The sequence below is a fragment of the Phaethon aethereus genome (assembly GCF_964289735.1).
Source record: "Phaethon aethereus genome assembly, chromosome: 13".
Taxonomy (NCBI): Eukaryota; Metazoa; Chordata; class Aves; order Phaethontiformes; family Phaethontidae; genus Phaethon; species Phaethon aethereus.
In genome coordinates, this window is record NC_138589.1 from 12,361,531 (window position 1) to 12,381,904 (window position 20,374).

The 20,374-nt window shown below is 35.8% G+C and overlaps 1 protein-coding gene across 1 annotated transcript in view; it reads right to left on the reverse strand.

The window, feature by feature from the left end:
* LOC309409571 (transcription initiation factor TFIID subunit 4-like) overlaps nucleotides 1-20,374 on the reverse strand; it is a gene marked incomplete at its 5' end in the record, with an annotated part of 148,095 nt that overhangs the window by 36,954 nt on the left and 90,767 nt on the right. The window contains one exon of the mRNA XM_082005740.1: nucleotides 8,780-8,902. Within this exon, the coding sequence (XP_081861866.1) occupies nucleotides 8,780-8,902 (123 nt within the window). The remainder of the gene's footprint in view (nucleotides 1-8,779; nucleotides 8,903-20,374) is intronic.

Consider the following 20,374-nt stretch of genomic DNA (forward strand, 5'->3'; position numbering starts at 1 on the left):
AACTGATAAAGAAACCATTCAAACTTACAGTACAATCTTGGAAGACTTGTATATGGTAAAAGGAAACCATGAAAGGCCTGTCTTCATTCCTCTTTCTTACACACTGAGCTTTTTTTCAGTTAGAACTACTTAAAATGAAGGGGTAAGTTTTTACTAAACATAATAAGACAACATGTTCTATGTGAAATGTTTATCTGTCAGGTTTTTGTTTTGTTTGATTCAAGAACCTCTACTTTTCTTATCAACAGAATATTGTAAGGCAACATTCAACAGTAGCATAATGCACAGTGGTGGCAAGGAGCATCAATACTGAAGCTCCTGCCAAGACTTTAGAAAGCTTGTACAGATAACTTCATGTTTTCAAGAAAGAGGAGCTTGTCTGATTATTCCAAACTGTTTTCTCTGTATCTTACATTATGAAATATAAAAGAGACTCCCAGACAGATTTAATTACCCCATTTTAAAAGGTTCTCTGAAATAGCGAAGACTTAACAGAAGCAGAATTTAGACACTCATGTTTGGGAGGGGGACTCGGACAGTTTGGTTCTACAGTTTACACCCGGTAAAATAACTAAAATTTCTGTTCAGTTCTTCTAGGTAAGGTGTTTACATTAGAAGCTGGTAACAGGATTCCCTTGAAGTTCAGGCCTGTTTGCCTAAAGGCTCAGGGTAAACTAAAATGTTAAATTACTGCTACCCTGTCACTCTTTGTTTGACCAATATGTTACTTGACTTCCTGTAAAGAATCAGTCTGGAAATATCCAATAATTGGCATCCTAATGTATTTCAAGTTCTTTAGACTTCTTCAAAACCGCAGCTTCAGTTAAAGATTTTTTAGCCGGGGGAATGGGGGGGAATGGGGGGGATGGGGAACAAAAAAACCCCCAAAAAACACACACACAAAATTTATCTAGCATTGAATGGGATTTAAGGGAGAAGGAAATTTACCTATTTGATGATTCATCTGACTCTTCTTGAGGAAGATCAATTAAAAGGGAAACATTGCTACTTTAAGATACAGGTCCAATCTTTCTATGGGTATGTTGAAAAGTTATACCTTGGAAATTTTCTGGTCAGGTTTTAAAAATTATTTTCACCGACATCTAAAAATGTCATAGCACCTTGGGCCTTACCTTCTGAAGTCAATGGAGAGACTCAAGTCAATTTTGACAAACCCTCAGCTAGACCCTTTCAGACTTTCTTTCTCTTAGTCTTGGCAGTTTTATTTAGCCAGAAGAAAGAATAATTCTGAAATTATAAGTGTCAGAAAAACAGAGGCTGCAAAACATATTTTATCCTTCAGTGTCTGAAAATCAGGAAGACAAATAGAGAAGACTATTGAAAATACAGAAAAACCCAACCCAAAAACAAACCCCAACCATAAAACAAGCTTACATACCCTCTTGTCCCCACAAATCCTGAAGGTAGCTGCCTTTTGCAAGAAAAAAACCCAATACTCTTTCACAGTAATAATAGCAGATCTCTTATAAGGATTGACAAATAACAGATGAACTATTAACTACTCGGTCATTTTGCCAAGTTCTCACTTTCCATGCTAATAAGGTGCACACATTATATTTATAAAGTATCCATAAATAAAAAGATTGTATTTATTATTACCACATTGATAAAATTATTTTGTTTTAAAAAATACAATGATTTATTTCCTTTTTTAACCAAGGAGGAGGATTTCAATTAAAAAAAACCAGCAAAACACTATTTAAGACTCCAGTAAGAAACCTTTGAAAAGCAAAGAGAGAAATGCTCTAATGGTCTCCTTCTGTGTGCTAGATCAACATCATGCAAGTCAAGTGGGATCAACTAACTATTTCCATCTCCAAATGAAGTAAAAATCAAATTTGTCTTGGCCAATAAGGAAAAATGATTAATATCATTGAACCTCTGTCAGAATATTTTGTGTTACATAGATCAAAGGAATACATACAGTATGCAAACCTGTTCTGCTAGTAAAAAAAGAATGTTTTTGCTGGCACAGAGCCACTTTTTATTTTCTTGCATTGCTGCCTGGCTTTTTCCTGCTGTCAACTGAGATCCATGCAAAATTGTTCTACTGCCTCCTGACTCACTGTCTGTATTCCTGCCTGTTTGCAACAGGCACAGAAATGTATTTCTGTACATTCACTCCAAATCAGAATTATTAATAATCGATGTAAGTATAGCATTATCCATCATCTTTAACGCCTTCCTATTTTTTACTACTAAGTCTGTAAAATGCATTAATGTTTATAAATCTTGTTTTATAAAATAAAAACAGAATTAAAAAAAAATAGAATGTGTTCGTCATGGGCTAAAACACAGTTTGAAATTAAATTGAAATTAAATGGAAATTCATCATTGGGGCAATTTATTTTAAAATTGAAATCCCTCTATTTAAGAATGACAAAAATAGGTGCAATTATTAATTAGGAGAACTTCTATATAGTCTTTCAAAAGACTGATTTTCAAATAGATATTAACATATTTCTTGTGAATTATTTTAATATTTGACTTTTGAAAACAAGAAGTAAAACAAGCCAGAGAAGCTGAAGCTAAACTTGAGATTTTCAAAGATTCATAAAGTAGTATGCATGTAATTCCATTAAAGAAATTGTAAGGACAGACTCTTTAACTTTATTCTGTCTCCTTGAAAATTCAAACCCATAGATTTAACTGATAGTTTTGGGATACCTCAAACAAAATCATAACTGTCAGCAACAGTGACATCCTGCACCAAAATAAGGTCTGAGATAACCACTGCATTCTATCATGTCAGTGATACATGGAGCAAAGAGTGCTTGAAAAGGCAATGATACAATAAAGCATAAAAATTCCTCCTGTTCTGCTGTTAGTCTACAGGTTTAAAAGTACAGAAAGCAAGCTTTAGCTTCTTGGACCATAAACACTTGCAAAAGGTGTTCTGGTCTATTGTATCTGCTTTCACATAACTCAAGCTTAACAAGTGTAAAGGATCTTTAGATTCCACTGCTTTCTAAACATATCTTGACCACTTAAAACAAAAAGTAATTTATCAAGAGCCAACTATACAGTATAAAGACCAAGCTGAGACTTGATGTACAACAAGTCATTCCAAGGATCTTTGAAAGTGGATGCCACAAAATTACTTTAGTTCCAAAAAGGTGAGGGAATAGCCTAAAGATTTGCTCAAAGCATGGCAATCCTACTGACTGGTGTTTTTCCCCAAAATAAAAGACTATTCATTGGTTCTAATTGTTTCAGATCTGTCAGAAGCAGTTATGCCTCACAGTTATGTTGGCTGATTCATGAACTTCTAAATCTACATGATATTCTTTCAGTACACACTTTGGAGAGAACCCAATGCACAATCCTTCTGTAAGACATACTATACATCTCTCTGTTTAAAAGGGCAAGAAAGGAAGGAAACAAAGGCCAGGTTTTCCAAGGGACGACTCTGTCGTACGTTTTAAATCATGTCCGACCCATTTCAAAGATAAAATTACCTCGTATCCTGATTTCTTCTTGATATTGTTAAAATATTAACAATGGATTTGAGGAATAATTGCAGGGGTTGCTGAAATGTCTATGGATAACCCAAGCATGAAGGGAGAATGCCAGCTCTAATGTGTGCAAACAAATTAATCATGTTCAGTCCTGGATAACTAAAAAGAGACTGTAGTCAAAAGTACTTTTTTCCAACTATGTCGTAGTACCCAAGTGCCTCACAAATAATTATGAATTCATCCTTACATTTCCACTTAGAACTTAGGAATTACTAGTAGTATAAAGATCTGATAGAGAGGAATATTAAGTAACTTCTCTATGTCTGCTTTTGGAAGTCTCTGGTATAACACAGATTTGCAAGTCTCAAACCAGAATCTTAATCATGTTTTATACAAAACCTTAACATGAGAACAGCTTTAAAATGCTCAAATTATACCATCTGAAAGATGAATTTAATTAAAAAAATGTGGTGCCTTGTACACGAAATACATTTCACAATCACTGTAGTAATTAGCTTTTCTCTACACAAAACATCTCTTGTTTTAACTGTAGTTGTTTTGGGACTTTCCAGGTCTGCAATAACATTATCTTTCTTGACTAATACAAGGGTTGGATTATACTGGATGAGAAATGACACAAAGTATCGGATCTCCCTTGAGCACTGGCCCAACATATGGTCCTGCAAATTGTGGAAGACAGTGTTGGGGATAGTTTGCTGAATTCTTAAGATGACTGCTCTTCCACTATGTGAGAAAGAGGGTTTTTTTCTTATCCCTAAAATGACTGTCTTCAATAAGCGGTGATTCACTGAACTAGCCCTGAAGCTGCCTTTGGAAGCTCAGTATTCAAAAACCATCTGTGCCAGCAAGTACCAGGAGAGGGCTTTCACTTGATATTTAAACAAATTATACCCTCAGATATTTCAAACATATACTCTATATTTATGTATTTTGGGATACTAGCCATAGGTCTTGATGAAAAGCCAAATTATTTAATTATTATTGTTATTAAATACAGAAAAATACTTGCATTTAACCCCCACAATTTAATTCCATAGAAAAAATGAGGAACTTTGAAATATGCAAACTCTGCATTCTTGCCACATTAGCACTACTCAAATATTTAATTTGTAAAGTTACCTGACCTAGTCTTGTGATAGTTAACGCTCTTAAGGCTTTAACTCTTCCAATTACATGAAAATATCTATTTCATAAACAAAACCGATTTTTAATCCTAATTCTTAAAAGCCTTACAATTAAAAAAAAAAAAGCTTGACAATATGAACTGAATAGACTCAAAATTCAGAAGGTAAACAAAAGCAACTCAAAATTTATTGTTTCTAATCTGACATTAGAGGTGCTTAAGGATACTAAAGAGCTGAAGTGGTTGCTGTCTTCCCTTTCTTGTATATGTCATCCACTGCCCTACCTTCACCATCCAATGCTGTGTACCAACACACACAAGCATTAACAAGACCCACACAGCAAATAAGAATTAGGCAGTACTGCTTCTAAATGCATAACATAGTTCAGGAGTTAGATACCTAACCTGATAACCATGCCTTAATTCCAAAAAGTAGTAACATTTAAAAGATATTTTCCAATAATTTTGTCTAGTATCATTAAATAAATTTAAAAAACGATTAAATTCTGCAAATGCAGTATTTTCAACTCTGCAAGGCAGAGAAGCTGAATTCTTCCAAAGGTATCTCATTTCTCTTTACCTCTTCTCTTTCACTCTTGATCTAAACTGCATTATAATAATGAGCAGGCTGAATTACTGATGAGCTGCTGGCTGCTACAGAGGAAGCTGTGTTTCTAGCAGATTATCTAAAATAAGAGAAGACAAGAAAGGTACTAAAAAGAAAGCAAATGAAGAGCAGGTGATCTCAAGTTTGCTGCCTCTGCCTTGTTGTAAGTTCCTTCTCCAGTGCTCAATGGGCTCTAGGCCAAACTACTTCAGCAAGCTAAGCAGAAACTATTCACTTTTTATTGTTGTTAGGTTAGCTTTCTGCCAATTTATCAAATGGAAACGGGTTAGCACAGGGTACAACAAGAGCCAGAGCCAATGAAAGGGAAGGGTCAGGAATGCACTAGTAGGGACTGGGATAGAGATCACAGTCAGATTAGCTCAGGCTACTGTGTAATCACAGTCTGAAACTAGGTACACGTTTGGTGGCAGTGTTATTTGAGGATGTCTCGCCCCTGTTCATCCACTTCTCTGTAAAATATCTTTCCCCATTTTTTCGACAGGAATTTTTTATATGGCTGCATGGAGAAGCGAATCTCTATGTATCACGGAAAAATAACCTCACCCCAAAACTGATGATTTTCCATCCCCGCAAGTAAAGGTAATCAAAAAAGCCAGACGTACTAGTAACGAAGAAGCAAATGATGGGCCTGGCCTTGGTAACTTAAACTAATCCTGCCACCCCAAAAAAAGTCTATTTAGCTATGGATTGAAAAAAAAAGCAAAGAAGTCCAAATGAGCCCTGGCAATGTGAGACAGAACAAGTTTAAAGAAAACACACTTGAACAAAGTGCTGGTGGAAAAATATTTGCAATTATGAGCACAAGCTTTTTCACATTTATAAAAGCTGTATAAGAGCTGTTTCTCTGTATACAACAAACAGTACTTGATCACAGAAACACTAAGCTTTTCCATCAACTTTTTTCTCTTAAGCAAAATAACCATCACTACTCCCTAAATTGACCTCCTGCTCAGATCAAAAGGGTATTATTAAAAAGATCCAATTTCCAAAGAGAAATTGTGAGCTAGCATTTCTGTTGAACCAAGAGTTGGACTGAAATCCAACACTTCTGATTGAAAAAAAATGGCCAATGCAACTAAGTAAAATATCAAACAAAAGTTAGTTCAGAAAAGGAAAAAATGTAACATGCAAGGGGGATGATTTGTGAATGATGTATCTTTGGATCAGCAAACATGCAGTGTCCGAGCTGCAACAAAAGCAGACATATATGTCAAAAAAGATTAATGAGGAGACCAACAACTTCTGACAAAAATAAAAAAAGGGCAGGCCAAGAAAGCTCTTGCCAAGTCAGACCTTGCAAACACAATATTACCAGTAGCAAGGACTTGCTAAGAAGCTTAGAAAATCCTTAAAGAAATCAGAGGGTCATAGACCATGGTGGAAGTCAGACATCTGAAGGTGGAATTAGGCTAAAGGGATGTCTGTAAGACAGGACATAGTCTTGTAATAGTTTTCTATGTTGTTTATAACCTCCAGAAATCCAAAGAAGAGAAATCACATAGTCTTAGACAAACAATGCAAATTTCCAGTACCTTTTTTGAGTGAAACATTTTTGAGTAGTTAAGTTTATTTCTGCATCACAGCCCTAATGAATAGCTCAGAGATTAACAGAAAGGGATTCTCTAGCAGCCAACCTGCATGACACAGCTTCTACAATTGCCACTGAATAATCCAGATACAGTCTCCAAGTCCTTAAAATCAACTTGCAGCCAGACACCGATGTGAGCTGGCCAGGAGAGCTGGAGCTAGGAGGAGAGGGAAGGGAGCAATTCAGTCTGAACTGGCAGAAGATCCACACAATTCATGCATCCAGGAAATCCACATATAGGCAAAAACTTGAAGGATAATTTGTCAATTGGATAACACAGAAGTTCAGCCAAATTTGGGCTGGGGGAGCAACAAATGAAGCAAAAAACCTCCAGAAGCCTTTGGATTTGCCACAGACCTATATCTTTCTTTGAAGCAGTATACCAGGAAAGTCAGCAGCTTCTAGAGCAAGACGGAAACTGTTTACCATAAACCCATTCAGGCATATAGCTACAAATAAAATGTTTCACCAAAGGTGACCACAATTTGGTTTACCATACTACGAAAAGCTATGAAAAGAAAAAGAGGATAATTTTTTTAAAACAAGGGCAATAGACAATAAAAATTAAATTCTGATACTTAGGAAAAAATATCCCTTTGGTGAAGACAAGTTGGAAATGTACATTTGTTAAAATTTGAATCCATGTATTATTAGAAGGTTCAAATTATTTTAATATTAATCTGTGTGAAAGCTAATGCTATCGCTATCCAACTGAGCTTGTAATGAAAGCTCCCTTTGGCGTGTTGCTGCAGGATTTCTTACAGGTGCATATGGAAGAGAACAGAATGCTTTACTGAATTTAAGACAAGGAGACAGACTGAAAGGAAGAGATTTTAACAGGACAACACAAACCCCAGGAAGCTTTCTCAGCCTGAAACTAACTTGACCAGAAAACAGGAGCACCTCCTATGCATCTGAAGTCGTAAGTCAACTTTAGAATATAAACAAGCTCCACTTCTATTCCTAGCTCAGCTAATTCCTTAGCACTAATCTTAGCACATGAAAAGGGAGAGAGAATTCAGATAAAAGCTATCCAAAAAGGGAAACAAAAAGGCCTTTGGAAACGCCTGGCATTTAGACAGTCAATGTCTGAGCCAAAACTGTTAGTCAGTTACTCAAAACAAAATGTTTGCATTTTCCTCAGAACAGACATATAGTAAGGAGAATTACTTTGACTCCTATTGCATAGGCAATTTAGCAGAAACAAAAGCAGCCCAACTATACCTATACAACACAGTACTCGAGTTATGCAAGGTAGTGCACACACATTTACTGTAGTTCTCACCTTGTCTAATACATATCCTGCTTTTAAGGATTTTGTGTTGCACTGTGTGGTACAGCTATTTCTCCCTCTAAGATAACAGGAAAGCCATGCTAACAAAGCTGATTCTACTTCTAGAGCATAGTATTATTATTACAATTACATACAACTCAGCATGATTACAAACTCGTCTTTGCAGTTGCAGGGAACAACCAACCATTCTGTAAAGTTCTGACACATATTTGTCACAAAACCACACTTACTGGTATTACTAAAAGCTCTTGGTCCAAACTGTAAGCGAGAGTACAGTTATATTTTTCTGGGTATTTCTTCATGCCCTACTCTTTTTTCTGTTTTCCTTTAGATTATGCAGAGGAGAAAACCAGTATAAAGGCAGTGAAGGGAGTGTTTAAGGGAGACACCTATAATTCACGTTTAACTTATTTTTAAACTATTCTTTACTTATCTATTGGAAGTTAACACTTGAAAATAGGACTAAGAGGAGATGTCATTTTAACTGTGGAAAGATAAACTGAACTCGCAGTCCTTCTAATTTAGTGATTTGCATCACCTTTTCCAAGCTACACACTCCATTGAAAATACTGGCATGTAGCATCTCTAGTTATTCCTACTAGGTTTTGAAATAATCAGTCCTCTTATTCTGTGGATAGAAACATACCTCTCCTCCTATGGTAAGTAGTCCAGGTGAATCAAGCTTCCGTTTCTTCCGGGGACCGATAGCTGCCAATGCAGTTAGATTGGCATCCCTCTGCCTCATTTGTGCAAGTTCTTGTTGCTGCATCTATAAGAAAGAGAAAAAACTCTGTTTAGCTTTTATTCTGTTGTCATTTCAAAAAGTTATTCGCAGACTTGTGAGCGTGAGGTAAGTCACACATGAGCAATCCTTAACAGAACTGTGCCGTTCCTAGAAATACCATTTTAGCAGTTCAAGCATGCAGCCTTGCAGTAGAGTAATAAAGAAGATACAGAAGTTCTCCTGACTTTCCACAGGATTTCTGCTTCCAAATAACTCAATTGTTTTTGAAAACTCCATCCTTATCCTTGAAAAATGCCTTAGCCAGTAAGTATATACTAATTACACATCTCCAGTTTAAAATTGATATGAAGAACGTAAACACCAATTCAAATCCTCAAATCTGAAACATTTTCTTTCATCTCAGGTTTCCTTTGAATATTTCAAATATACTTGATATTTGCTTCCAAAAAATTAATGTCTAAATGAATAAAACACCTCTACCTATACATTAGCAGAAGGTAAGCTGACAGAAAAACCCTACAAACTTAATTTTCAACTGCTTTCTGGGATTAGGATTTAGGTAACAGCACGTTTAACTTGTTTGAGGCTAAGAAAACAACCTGCCAGCTGCATTACATAACAGTATAGCATACTACAGAAAAAAAGAGAAAATACTCTGGCCAGCACATGATTAAGAGGTAGGACTGCATATTCATTATCAATTGCATAATCCTTTTAGTGAGTTAATGACAAAAGACATATTCCCATGAACAGTATTACTTCAATAAATATTCTGATCACCAACACTACACAAGAATAATTGATTAGGTAATGCAGCATATGATTTTAATTAGATAAAAGCATTTATCTAATGCTTTAGTAATCATTCTTATTAATTTCAAATCTCTGCGTTTCAAAATCCTTCAACAAATTCAGAGGAAGTGTTTGTTTTCTAATCTCACTGATGTCATACTTGTTCCCACTTCAACAGAAACGCACAGAACACTACCCCAAGAAATCCAGCAGTGGTAATAAAAACATTGTATGATACAGGCACAATTCTTCATTAAAATAAAACTGAACTGACAAGTGTAGATAGAAGTGTCTCAGCCATTACTTAAATGTGAGATGCCTATACAAGTGGAGCCTGAACTATCTTGGCCAACATTAAAAGGAAAGAAGGTTTAAACAAAAAAGTACCAATGTACAGTATCTTTTCTCCATTCACTTCTGCCTAGAAAAAGCAGGTCCACTTCATGCATCCTATTTAGTGCATTTTTCAGGTTTATTTATTTAGCAATGCAACATATTTTCACGTTCTTCAGAAAAAGAGAATTCAGTACATTTTGAGTTTGAAAACCCATTTTTTCACATTTTTATGCTATATATTTTGCAACTCCAGCTATTATCATAACTTCAATATAAAATTATCTACAAATACACATCCCGTTTATCTACAGGCTAAAAGAATTTCCTAAATACAAAAAAGAAACGTGGAAAAATATCTAAATAATAGTGCAAAGGTCTATACGTACTTCTCTTTGCCAACTCATATTAGGTTTTTAGCTCAAATATCTTTGGCTCTCTTCCAGATTAAATGCCAGTTAGACAGACCTGCCCGCTTACCCTTTCAAGGTAGATAGCAACAGTGGAGAGCTCTAATCATTTACAAAGGTCATGATCGGAAGCTAGCCCGTAAGCAGTCATTTAAAATTCGATTGATCCCTATTTGTAGTCAGGGAAAGAAAATGGACATTTCAGCTGTATTGTAATTATGAGGCTTCAAGGCAACTGTAAATAGATGTGCAAATCCAGATACTGGCAAATACCTTAGAGAAGAAATTATTACTATAGTATAATATATATCCAGGAAAGGTTGAAGATAAAACTGCATATAAAAAAAGATCAATCATCTTTTTGCTAATTTGCCATGCTTGCCAGCCTATAAGGGTTATCACAATTATCAGAAGTCTGATGAATATTTAAGTGAGGGCCAACTGGCTTAGAGTGATCTTAGAGGAAGTTGTAAAGTGGATGGCTTCACAGAATAAGAAATTTTGCACTGGAGTTAAGTATTCGTTTCCTGGGAGGTGCAGGTCAGAAACATAGTCTGATAGATAACTGGTATCATACAAATGTTATTATGTGAGTATCTGATCCAAAATCACCACTTTCAAACCACCAGTAAGCTAATACTTACTTGGCTCTTTGTACTACCTGTACTGCAATGTACAGCGATTGTTTCAACATGTTATATAAGCACATAGTGCCTCTGAAAAGTTGCTCTAAGAACTGTAATTTAGTATTTTTAATTTTTGCACATGCAAATTATAAAGCAAAACATGTCATTTCTCCAAATTCCACATAGTGGGACAAATCCTTCCTTTGCTTCAAAACCTGCAAAGTATCTGGTGCTGTTTTACCAAGCAAACATGGAATAGACTGAAGAGTCTACTTGCACTCGTTTACTCCTCAGGTTCTTTGTCCTTTCTTTTCTATTCAGTGAGAAAAGCTAAAGCTAGTTCTTGATATTGCACACTAATTTTTGACAAATGTTTCAGCCTAGCACTGATTGTCCAAACAAATGCTCAAGATTTTCAACTACCTATAATTTAGTGCGTGACAGGAAACCTGGCTCAGCCGATGAAGCCAAAGGAGCTGGGCTCTGTTCTACTGACACCGGGGTGAATACTGGCAAGACCTTTTTCCTTCACTTCCCTGTGCCTCTCACCCCATTTCACCCAGCTCGTCTATTTGGGCTATAAACTCTCCAGACATGGATCCTTCTGTACTATGTGCCTTACTTATCATCTAGTCCCAGTGGGACTAATAGACACTACTTTAACACAAATAAGGACTGTGCTGCCAGGTACAAAAACTCCAGACAAAACCACAACAAAGTTTCTGATATCGGTTTTACAGTACACACCTTGGTATACTAGAATAGAAAAGAACAACCTCCTGTAAGCCTTTATGACAAACAATCATAAAATTACATTTAAAAAGAATTACGATCCTGATACCGATTACCAACACAGGCATTCATCTCGCAGTGATTAGGGTAATCCAGTTGGCTTAAGGGAACATCTTTGCACATTCGCTACTGACCATCAATTTGCTTACAATAAAACATCTTTGCAGTTTATAGATACTTACTAGCAAAACATTTGACATGATTCCTGGATGTTATTTAACATCCAGGAGAAGACCAACCACCATTGCTGATTCCTTCACACACCCATTCCAATTTCCTCTTCTTCCCATCTCCAAGGCACACACTATTTTTTCATACCCTATATCATATAATCTGTACCAAATCTCTTTCCTATTCATCATCTGACTCTTCATCAAAAATGTTATCCCTAATCATAACTTTTGTTTAAAAAAAAAAAAAAAGCCAGTATCTTGGCTTCAGTTCAAAAGAACGGGACACTATACCTTTCATAAAGACATTTACACATGCAGTATGGCTGCTAACATCTGATTCAACAGGAGCTTTTCAGAATGAATACTATGGAGATATGAACTATTTTTAATAGTCATAAAACCTGATATGGTTATTGCAGGTATTTTGCAAGAAGTTTAGGAATAGCCAAACAGTTTTGTGGGAGTTGTGTAATTAATGTACATTTAATTACTCTGCTTTAGTGTCAACAGAGATTACTTTTAAGATATACCTGTTGTACCACCCAATGCCAAATGCATGACCCTGACCAGTGGAGGCTCTTTTACCCAGTATACTCTGGAACTGTGCTCTCCACGTCAAGTGGAAATGACTTTGCAACCAGTTTCACATACGTAGTTCTAAAGTCATCACTCTCTGAATTCTCAGCACCAAGAATAATGTGAATTAAGTGTAGCCATCTTCAATGTTCTGAAATAGCTCTTAAAATTACCTGTGCAACTAAAGCTACTTAAGCTTCTTACCTTACATGATCTATTATATTTTAAAGTAAGAAAGCAGCCTGTTATTACACTATAGTTTATCTTCTAAGCTGGTTAATAATTTCTGGAGATTTAAACAAATGAAGCACCTGTTAATATCTATACATCCTGATAAAATAAATAAGTTTCCTGTTAATTAACATAATTTAGCAAAAATGAATTTAACTCACTACATAACCAACAAGATGCAACCGTTTGATAGCTGCATTCATTCACACTCTCATTTTCATATTGGACTGCTGATGCAATATCATTCTTTAACTTGCCATCATCACAATTAATATGGATATATTTATCAATAGCATATTAAAATTTCTGCCCTCTGGGAACCTTCATTCAGAACCACACTAATCAACAACAATTAACTTTTTTGAAAGTCAAAATATTTATCTAAAACACAGACAAATATTCCAATATATTATACAAGAAAAATGCTTACATATGAGATGCTGTTCCTTGCTCCTTATCTGATCCCAATTTATTTTTAGCATGCCATTTACTTACTGAAAGGTATTCCATTACTTAATGACAAGTTTAACTCAAAGAGATCCCTTTGATGAAAAGTACAGTATAAGAATTAAGCACCAATATTATTTCACACAACAAAATCTTCTTCTTCGTGACAGTGCCCTAACTAAAACCACAGAAAGAACACTACTTCACTACTTTAATAAAGCTAAAAACAGAGGTTCTAAAATTTTAGTTTGTGTTCCTCAGATCATTATTTGTTGTGATACATTTAGGTATTTCAGAAAGAAGTGCCACAAGCCATATGCCGCAGGGAAGACAGCCATACCTCTATCTGAAGTATCAACATTAGATCTTAAAATCTAGATTTAATAATTTCCCAAAACCAAAACCGCACCACTTATTCGTGGCATGCTTTGTAAATAACTTCGCAACAGAAACCAAGCATGTACTTCAACCCTTTTTCGCTTTAAGCCTTTTCTGCACTATAAGCCATCATGAGAACAGCCACTGAGGTATTAATATATAAATATTATGGTGTGAATATATGCTCAGTGAATTTTTCTTCTTCTTACATTTCTACTTCCACTGGCAGTTGTGGCAGTCCACACAACTGGAAGAAACCACCTGTTCCACAGATGAGTATGGATTGATTTTCAAGATTTCTTTAAGAACTAAATCCCTCATCCATTACTCTACCTAGTATTTTAATAATCACAGAGAACAGTGAAGATTATTTTCCACTTTTCTACAAGATCAACTAAACGAAGAGCAAATTCAAGGAAGTTATGGCTAGAGGAATAAACTCCATGGATTTGTTCAAGGTATGAATTTGGTCTGGAAAGACAACTGTAAAACAAATGCTGGATACTTGGTGTAAACACCCACGGATCTCAAGTCAAACACCTTCTCCAATCCAGAAAATTAAATAGCCTAGCAGAGGCTGTAATGTGTACTGTCAGAGAATTCTTCCTCTTCAGTGAGCACAAAAGTGAATCTCCCAAGAGAAATAAATCTGTTAATATCAGCTATGCAAACATCCCAGTGAATCCCTCTTGCTCACCTGAATCCACAGGAAAAGGGAATGTCAAACAGCAAATGAGGCACTGCACTATTTATCAGTAAGACAGGAGTTGTTCAAAACCATGAGCAAAAAGCACCTTGAAAGGAAGGTGAGATGTGCTCCAAATGGAGAGGAAAACCTAAGCAAACTGAAATTAGCTTTATTTAAAGCAGAGATCTAGATGGAAAAAGGGCCTGAGCTGTAGCTGCCAAAGACTTCACTAATTTCCTTCAATATAATAAGAAAGTAAAAGGATGACTGGAACTCTTAACAATTCAAGTCTACACATAAATACCTTCAAAAATAAAAGGGAGAAGGAGGAGTGGTATCACAGGAGAGAGAGAAAGGTGACGGAGGTGTTTCTCTACCTACAGGCAGAAATCAGGGATGTTTTTTGTCCTGGAAGGAAATAACCCGGTGACAGAGATTACTGTGAAGATAAAGAAGAAAGAAGAGCTTGAGGAAGTAGTCATGTATGTTTAAATACTGTCAATACAGGATTTGATAAGGGAATAGAAGCTGAGTTGTAAAACTAAGTTTCTGTAGTTACAGAGCCAACTCAGCCCACAAAGAACTAGACTTTGGCTACTTACAATTCCCAACATAGTTCAGAAATACCACCTAAGAAGAAAAAGAAAAGAGGACAGAGAAGAGGCTAATGGCACGACAGAAGCTATAAATATCGACAGACTGTAAATTGCAATCAAGAATGAAGACAGCCAGGAATGAACACTGAACAGGAAATTGGCAATGGAGACCGCTAAATGGCAGAAATGTTTGATGAAAGCAAGATCATATAAACAATTATTTAAACATTGATTTCTAGCCAATAGGCATCAATGGAGATCCCTCCTAATTCTGTTTGCGATGGATGGTTTAATTCCTGATAACAGGGTCATATGCTGGGAAAAGCTTGTCTTAATTGATGGTTCTGCAACATATATCTATCAGTCTCAGACAGTGATTATACCCCCTGGAAAAACATCTTTTTTGCTGAGGAGAGCCTGAAACGTGGAGCCATTACACATGTCCTAAGATGTCTGCAGTAGAAGGTGCAATTAAAAAAATGAAACTCATTAAAAATGCTGGCAGTAACCTCAACAAGTCCAGGACAATGATGAAGAAGGATCAGTACAACAGTGAACTTCAGAGAGCGAGTCTTGAAAAACAGATAATGTCTGCAGAATGCCCATGCTATGCTTCTGCCTCTCTTTTGCATTACTGAAGTCTAATAAAGGTCAGCAGAACTTCTACAGCAATAGCACGCTAACTGGTAAGAAACTGGTCCAAAGCAGCTAAGTTTAGAAGTGGCACTGCAGTAATACAATACCAGAGAAGATTTACATGTGTAATAGCAAATCATACACTGAACATGTTCTGTGAGACTTTTAAACATTCACAGCTCTGCCAAATTGTATCTAATTTTCTTCAATACAAAGCTGGATGCTACTTCTCCACAAGCATTCTCCCACAACTCAGTAAAAGCTCCTGTGATCACTTGCAACGGTTGTACATCTATTTGAAGCAGATCAAGATTTTACTTTACTGAAAAAGGAAGGTGGTGTTGGTTTGGGTTGTTGGGGTTTGTTTCTTCTTTTTTTTCTTTCCCACACACTTTTAACAACATTAGAAAGTTACTGCACAGTGTTTGAAAAAAAATCACCCTGGGCAAAGACTAAGTTGTGAACATTTATGTCCCCAAGATGAATGTTTCTCAAAATAATGAGCATTTGAATACAGTTCCGGAACCTTAACTGGGGTACTTTTGACCAAGTGTCTTTTTTACAATAGACGTTTATGCTTATTACATCTAATTTCATTATGTTCTAGAAGTTTACTCTAATTTTCCAGTAACATTTGCCCTATTACTTTCAACACAATATATGTCAAGCTTCTGATGTAGAAAATGCCAGGTGCATCCTCCCTTTCATTTTTATTTTTCCCTGAAGAAAGCCTTAATTTTGTTTTTTCCAAGTCACGTACACTGCCTAGTTAAATGCAATTTTTACAACAATTATCAGTAAACTACAATTTTATCTCCTTATTGCTTAAGACTATATACGGTCTGAACTGATTCATATATATTCACGCTCATAGGTTTCATTTTCTCAGAAGTCTCCTTAAAAGATTACTCATAGCATACAAAAAATTGAAAGCATGAAGAATTTTGAGAGTGATTTTTAAAAGTCTTGTAATTTTTTACCATACTTTGTCTAGTACTACTGTATTCCCCAAATAGTTTGAAGTTCTCCTTATCTCACTAGTACCTTTAATCAACTAATGCTCATTATGGGTATCCATGAACTTCTTTTTGTTAGTTCTGTGTATTCTTGGTTGCCCTTTTTATTTTCCAAATACAATGCACTATTTTAGTTTAACTTAAAACCATTTACTTTTGCAGCTCTCCAATAATCTCTTAAGCTACATATTCCTACCTATAGCACACAATGTACAATAACTACTTTTTTTAAGAAAGATATCCCTCAAATTCCTCTGAAAGAATTCTACAACAATGGGGTTTTTTTATCCTTACAGTAACCTTAATAATTACATTTCTTCATTTCTTAAAAACTGCTTTGTCTGGTTTTGGTTATACTATTCCTCAAACAACTTCTCTCCAGTAGCACCAGTTCCAGGCTCTTCTATACTAAGCTGGAGACACACCTACTTTAAGCCTTGGTATTTGTTAGGTCCCATAATGGTGTTTGGTAGATTTGCTGATCCAAACACAGATCATTTGAGCAAAAGGTTTCTAAGGCACAGACAACTGGCAGGATTAGCATTACTACAGCTGGCAACTTTTTTAGATGCCGGTAACTTACTTGTACTAAGATCAGAAAAAGTTCTGAAAGAATTTCCGTAAGATCTGTTATTTTATTTCAGAGCAACACAACAACGGACAATCACAAATCTTCTCAAACTGTTCATCAAAGGAAACAAGACATATTCATTACAGTATAAATATGACTGGTAAGAATACCAGCCAAAAAGCTTGATGGCTTACTCACAGGCTCCTGAATTCAGGTGTAAGCAACAGAGTAATATCCTCACTCTTGGGGCATTGGTGAGAAAGACTGGTTAAGATCTCTTCCCAGGCCCTGTGTTTTTCTAAGTGGGGGTTTACTATCCTTATAAGATTTCTAGGATGTTCTCCTTTCCCCTGGAAGCAAGACACTATGCAAGGGCTCCAAAACTGATGTTTAATGAAGATTAGGGAATATCAAATACAGTGAAAACCTGTATGAATGACAGTCACGTCTAGAGTGGCGAACTAGAGTTAGAAAGAGCAGAAAACTTGCTGAGCTGTGACTTTAGTTAGGGAGGTCTGGCAGAAACACGGGGATAATGGGAGCTAACTCAACTAAGAGAAGTGAGGAAATATGCTTTGCTTTTTAACAGTCATGCACTGGAAAATACGATGCTCAGATGAACCCCGGAACCAAGCTTTCTATCAGCTCCCCATGCTTGCAGCTGGAGTAATTCCCAGAGGCTACCCTGTCCACTGTAACACAGTGTTAGGATTGTACTAAAACATGAATCAACTGCTCTATTTTGTAGATGGTGAAGTATCCCCGAAATAAATATTTTTTTAAATTACACTTTAAAGAATCTTTCATTGTATCTGAGTAATACAACAGCTACCTGGAGAGTGAAAACTCTCAATGGCTGCTACAACTTTGTGTTAGTACTATGAGACTCTGATCAAGAATTTTATCTGCATGACCTTCTCTGAGCATCACGAGTTTCAATAGCATAGCATAGACTTTTGTTAGTTTTATTTCTATTCCATCTTTGGCACACGCTTGAAATCTGAAATAATTAAGAACTAGTACACCAGAACTGTACCAAAACCAGGGAAAATACGTTCTTGGTTAGTATATCAATGGAGTCAACTGAAGACTGAGGTAGGTAGGAAGATCTCAGCTTCGTAGAAATGAAGAGTGACAGTGTGTCCACCACAAAATCTCAAGTCAGTTTGAAGCATTTTCCACACTTTTCAACATAAATACTTCAATATTTTGGTAAAAATTTCTCTGTGTATATGACGTTACCACAGAAATTCAGAATTGCAGAAATTTTAAGTGCGTTTAAAATACTAGTTAACCAGAAATTCTGGTAAGAGGCTTTATTAACTAGATTATTCCAAAAGAAAATGCCTAGATTTTGATACCAGTTCTCTACCATTCTAACGGGAAATCTGCATCTTGAAACTGCCAGCCTCATTTGAGGAGGAAATGAGTCAAATGTATCCATCTACTAAAAATCATTTGGCTGTAATATGTAATTTTAATCAAATAGTTAGAGAGAATGGCATTGAAGTTAATTCCTAATTCATAAACAGATGGGAAATGTGTAGTGTAGAGACTGGTTGTGCACTTTTAATGCAATACCCTTTTTTGCAGTCTGGATTGTCGTTTGAGCAAGTCCAAGTGACATGACAAAAACAATTTTAATTTATTCTGAAACTATATTCAACTAAAGAATACACAATATAGCAAGTATGCTACTCTTTTCAAAAGTGAGATTTGAGGCAGAGCAATATCGGGAACAAAAATAGCCAGACACCCACCTTCTTCTCCCCCTTAAAAGTTGTGGGGTAGTACTGGGGGTTCACTTACAAAATGAAGTTCCACTGGGGATGCAAAACAAGCTTGAAATTTAAATAATCTACATATTTCCTATTTTAGATTTAACTATAGCAAAACCGCTACTGCTCATTTCTTGTGCAGATCAAGGGAACAACATACCACAGTGTGGGGACAAAATATTTCAAGCAATTTTTCATACACTGACAAGTAGTAAATTAGGGAATCTTGTAAGTACAATACAGTAGTCATCCCCTTCTATTGATCACATATAATTTACATCTTACAAAGATGTGAATTCTTGCATTCTCACTCCACAAGGAAAACCTCAATGATTTATTCATTTCAAATAAAAAATAGAAGGTAGATGAGAAGAATTACTTCACAGGCTGTAGCTTTCTCAGGGCACTAGTGCTAGGCTCTTCTTTCGCACTGCCCGAAGGGCCTTTGTGTGCAAGTCCCTCTAATTAACAAGGTGAATCATGCAGCAGTTCCCTAATTAGTGAACATGACAAACCAATGGAAACAGGCAGACAGACCTGGTGTACAGACATGGTCAACAAAAGGCACAGCAACACACCATTAAAAAAATGTATATTTCATGTAAATAAAATACAAAAAGTAAGAGAACTAGCATAATACCTAATTTCCCTTTTCATGTTTTAGGCTTATTCCTCATTTATTGCAGATATAAATAACAACACAATAAATCAAGGTTTCCAACTGCACGTCACACCACCTCTCCAAAATCAAAGAGTAGCTATCCTAAGCATCTGCTTAAGGGGCATTATTTGTTTTCTCTCTTGTTTTTCTGCTTTAAAGAACTGCAGTTACATTAAGCTTAGCGCTTTAAGAATCCCTTAATTCTATTCAAAATTATTTTTCCTTGAAATCCCTTTTCACCAATAGATGAAATGAGTGCAACAGTTGCACTATTATTATTGCATTATAAAAATGCCTACATTCCCAATATGTAGTAATTCCTAACTTTTGTTTAAGCATAAACAAACAATAAAAGTGAATAACCAAAGAATCAGATTTGCATTAAAAAGGAAATGAGATGATCTAAAATGTACCTCCTTATATTAATCTTTTCAAGTAAAATATTTTTAATCTGTCACTCTTCGTTCTGCTTTTCCCAAAAATACTCTCCCCATCACCAAAACAATACATGGGGGTTTAATTCATTTTCATTGTATTGCAAATATTTCATTGCATTGATTTAGATATTAATGATCCTTCAACATATTAGAAGTCTAAAATGTATGTCACCAACAGCAGAATCTAATTCTTCACAGAAAAATTCCACTATATTCTTCGTTCTCTATTCCTTGGCACATTATAAGTGAGGAAAGCTACAGATTATCCCCTCATTACAGGTTCTTCGTCCTCACAATCTTGAAAGTGAGTACTTCTTACTTTCTTCTTCTAATTAGGTAAAATTTCCTAATTACC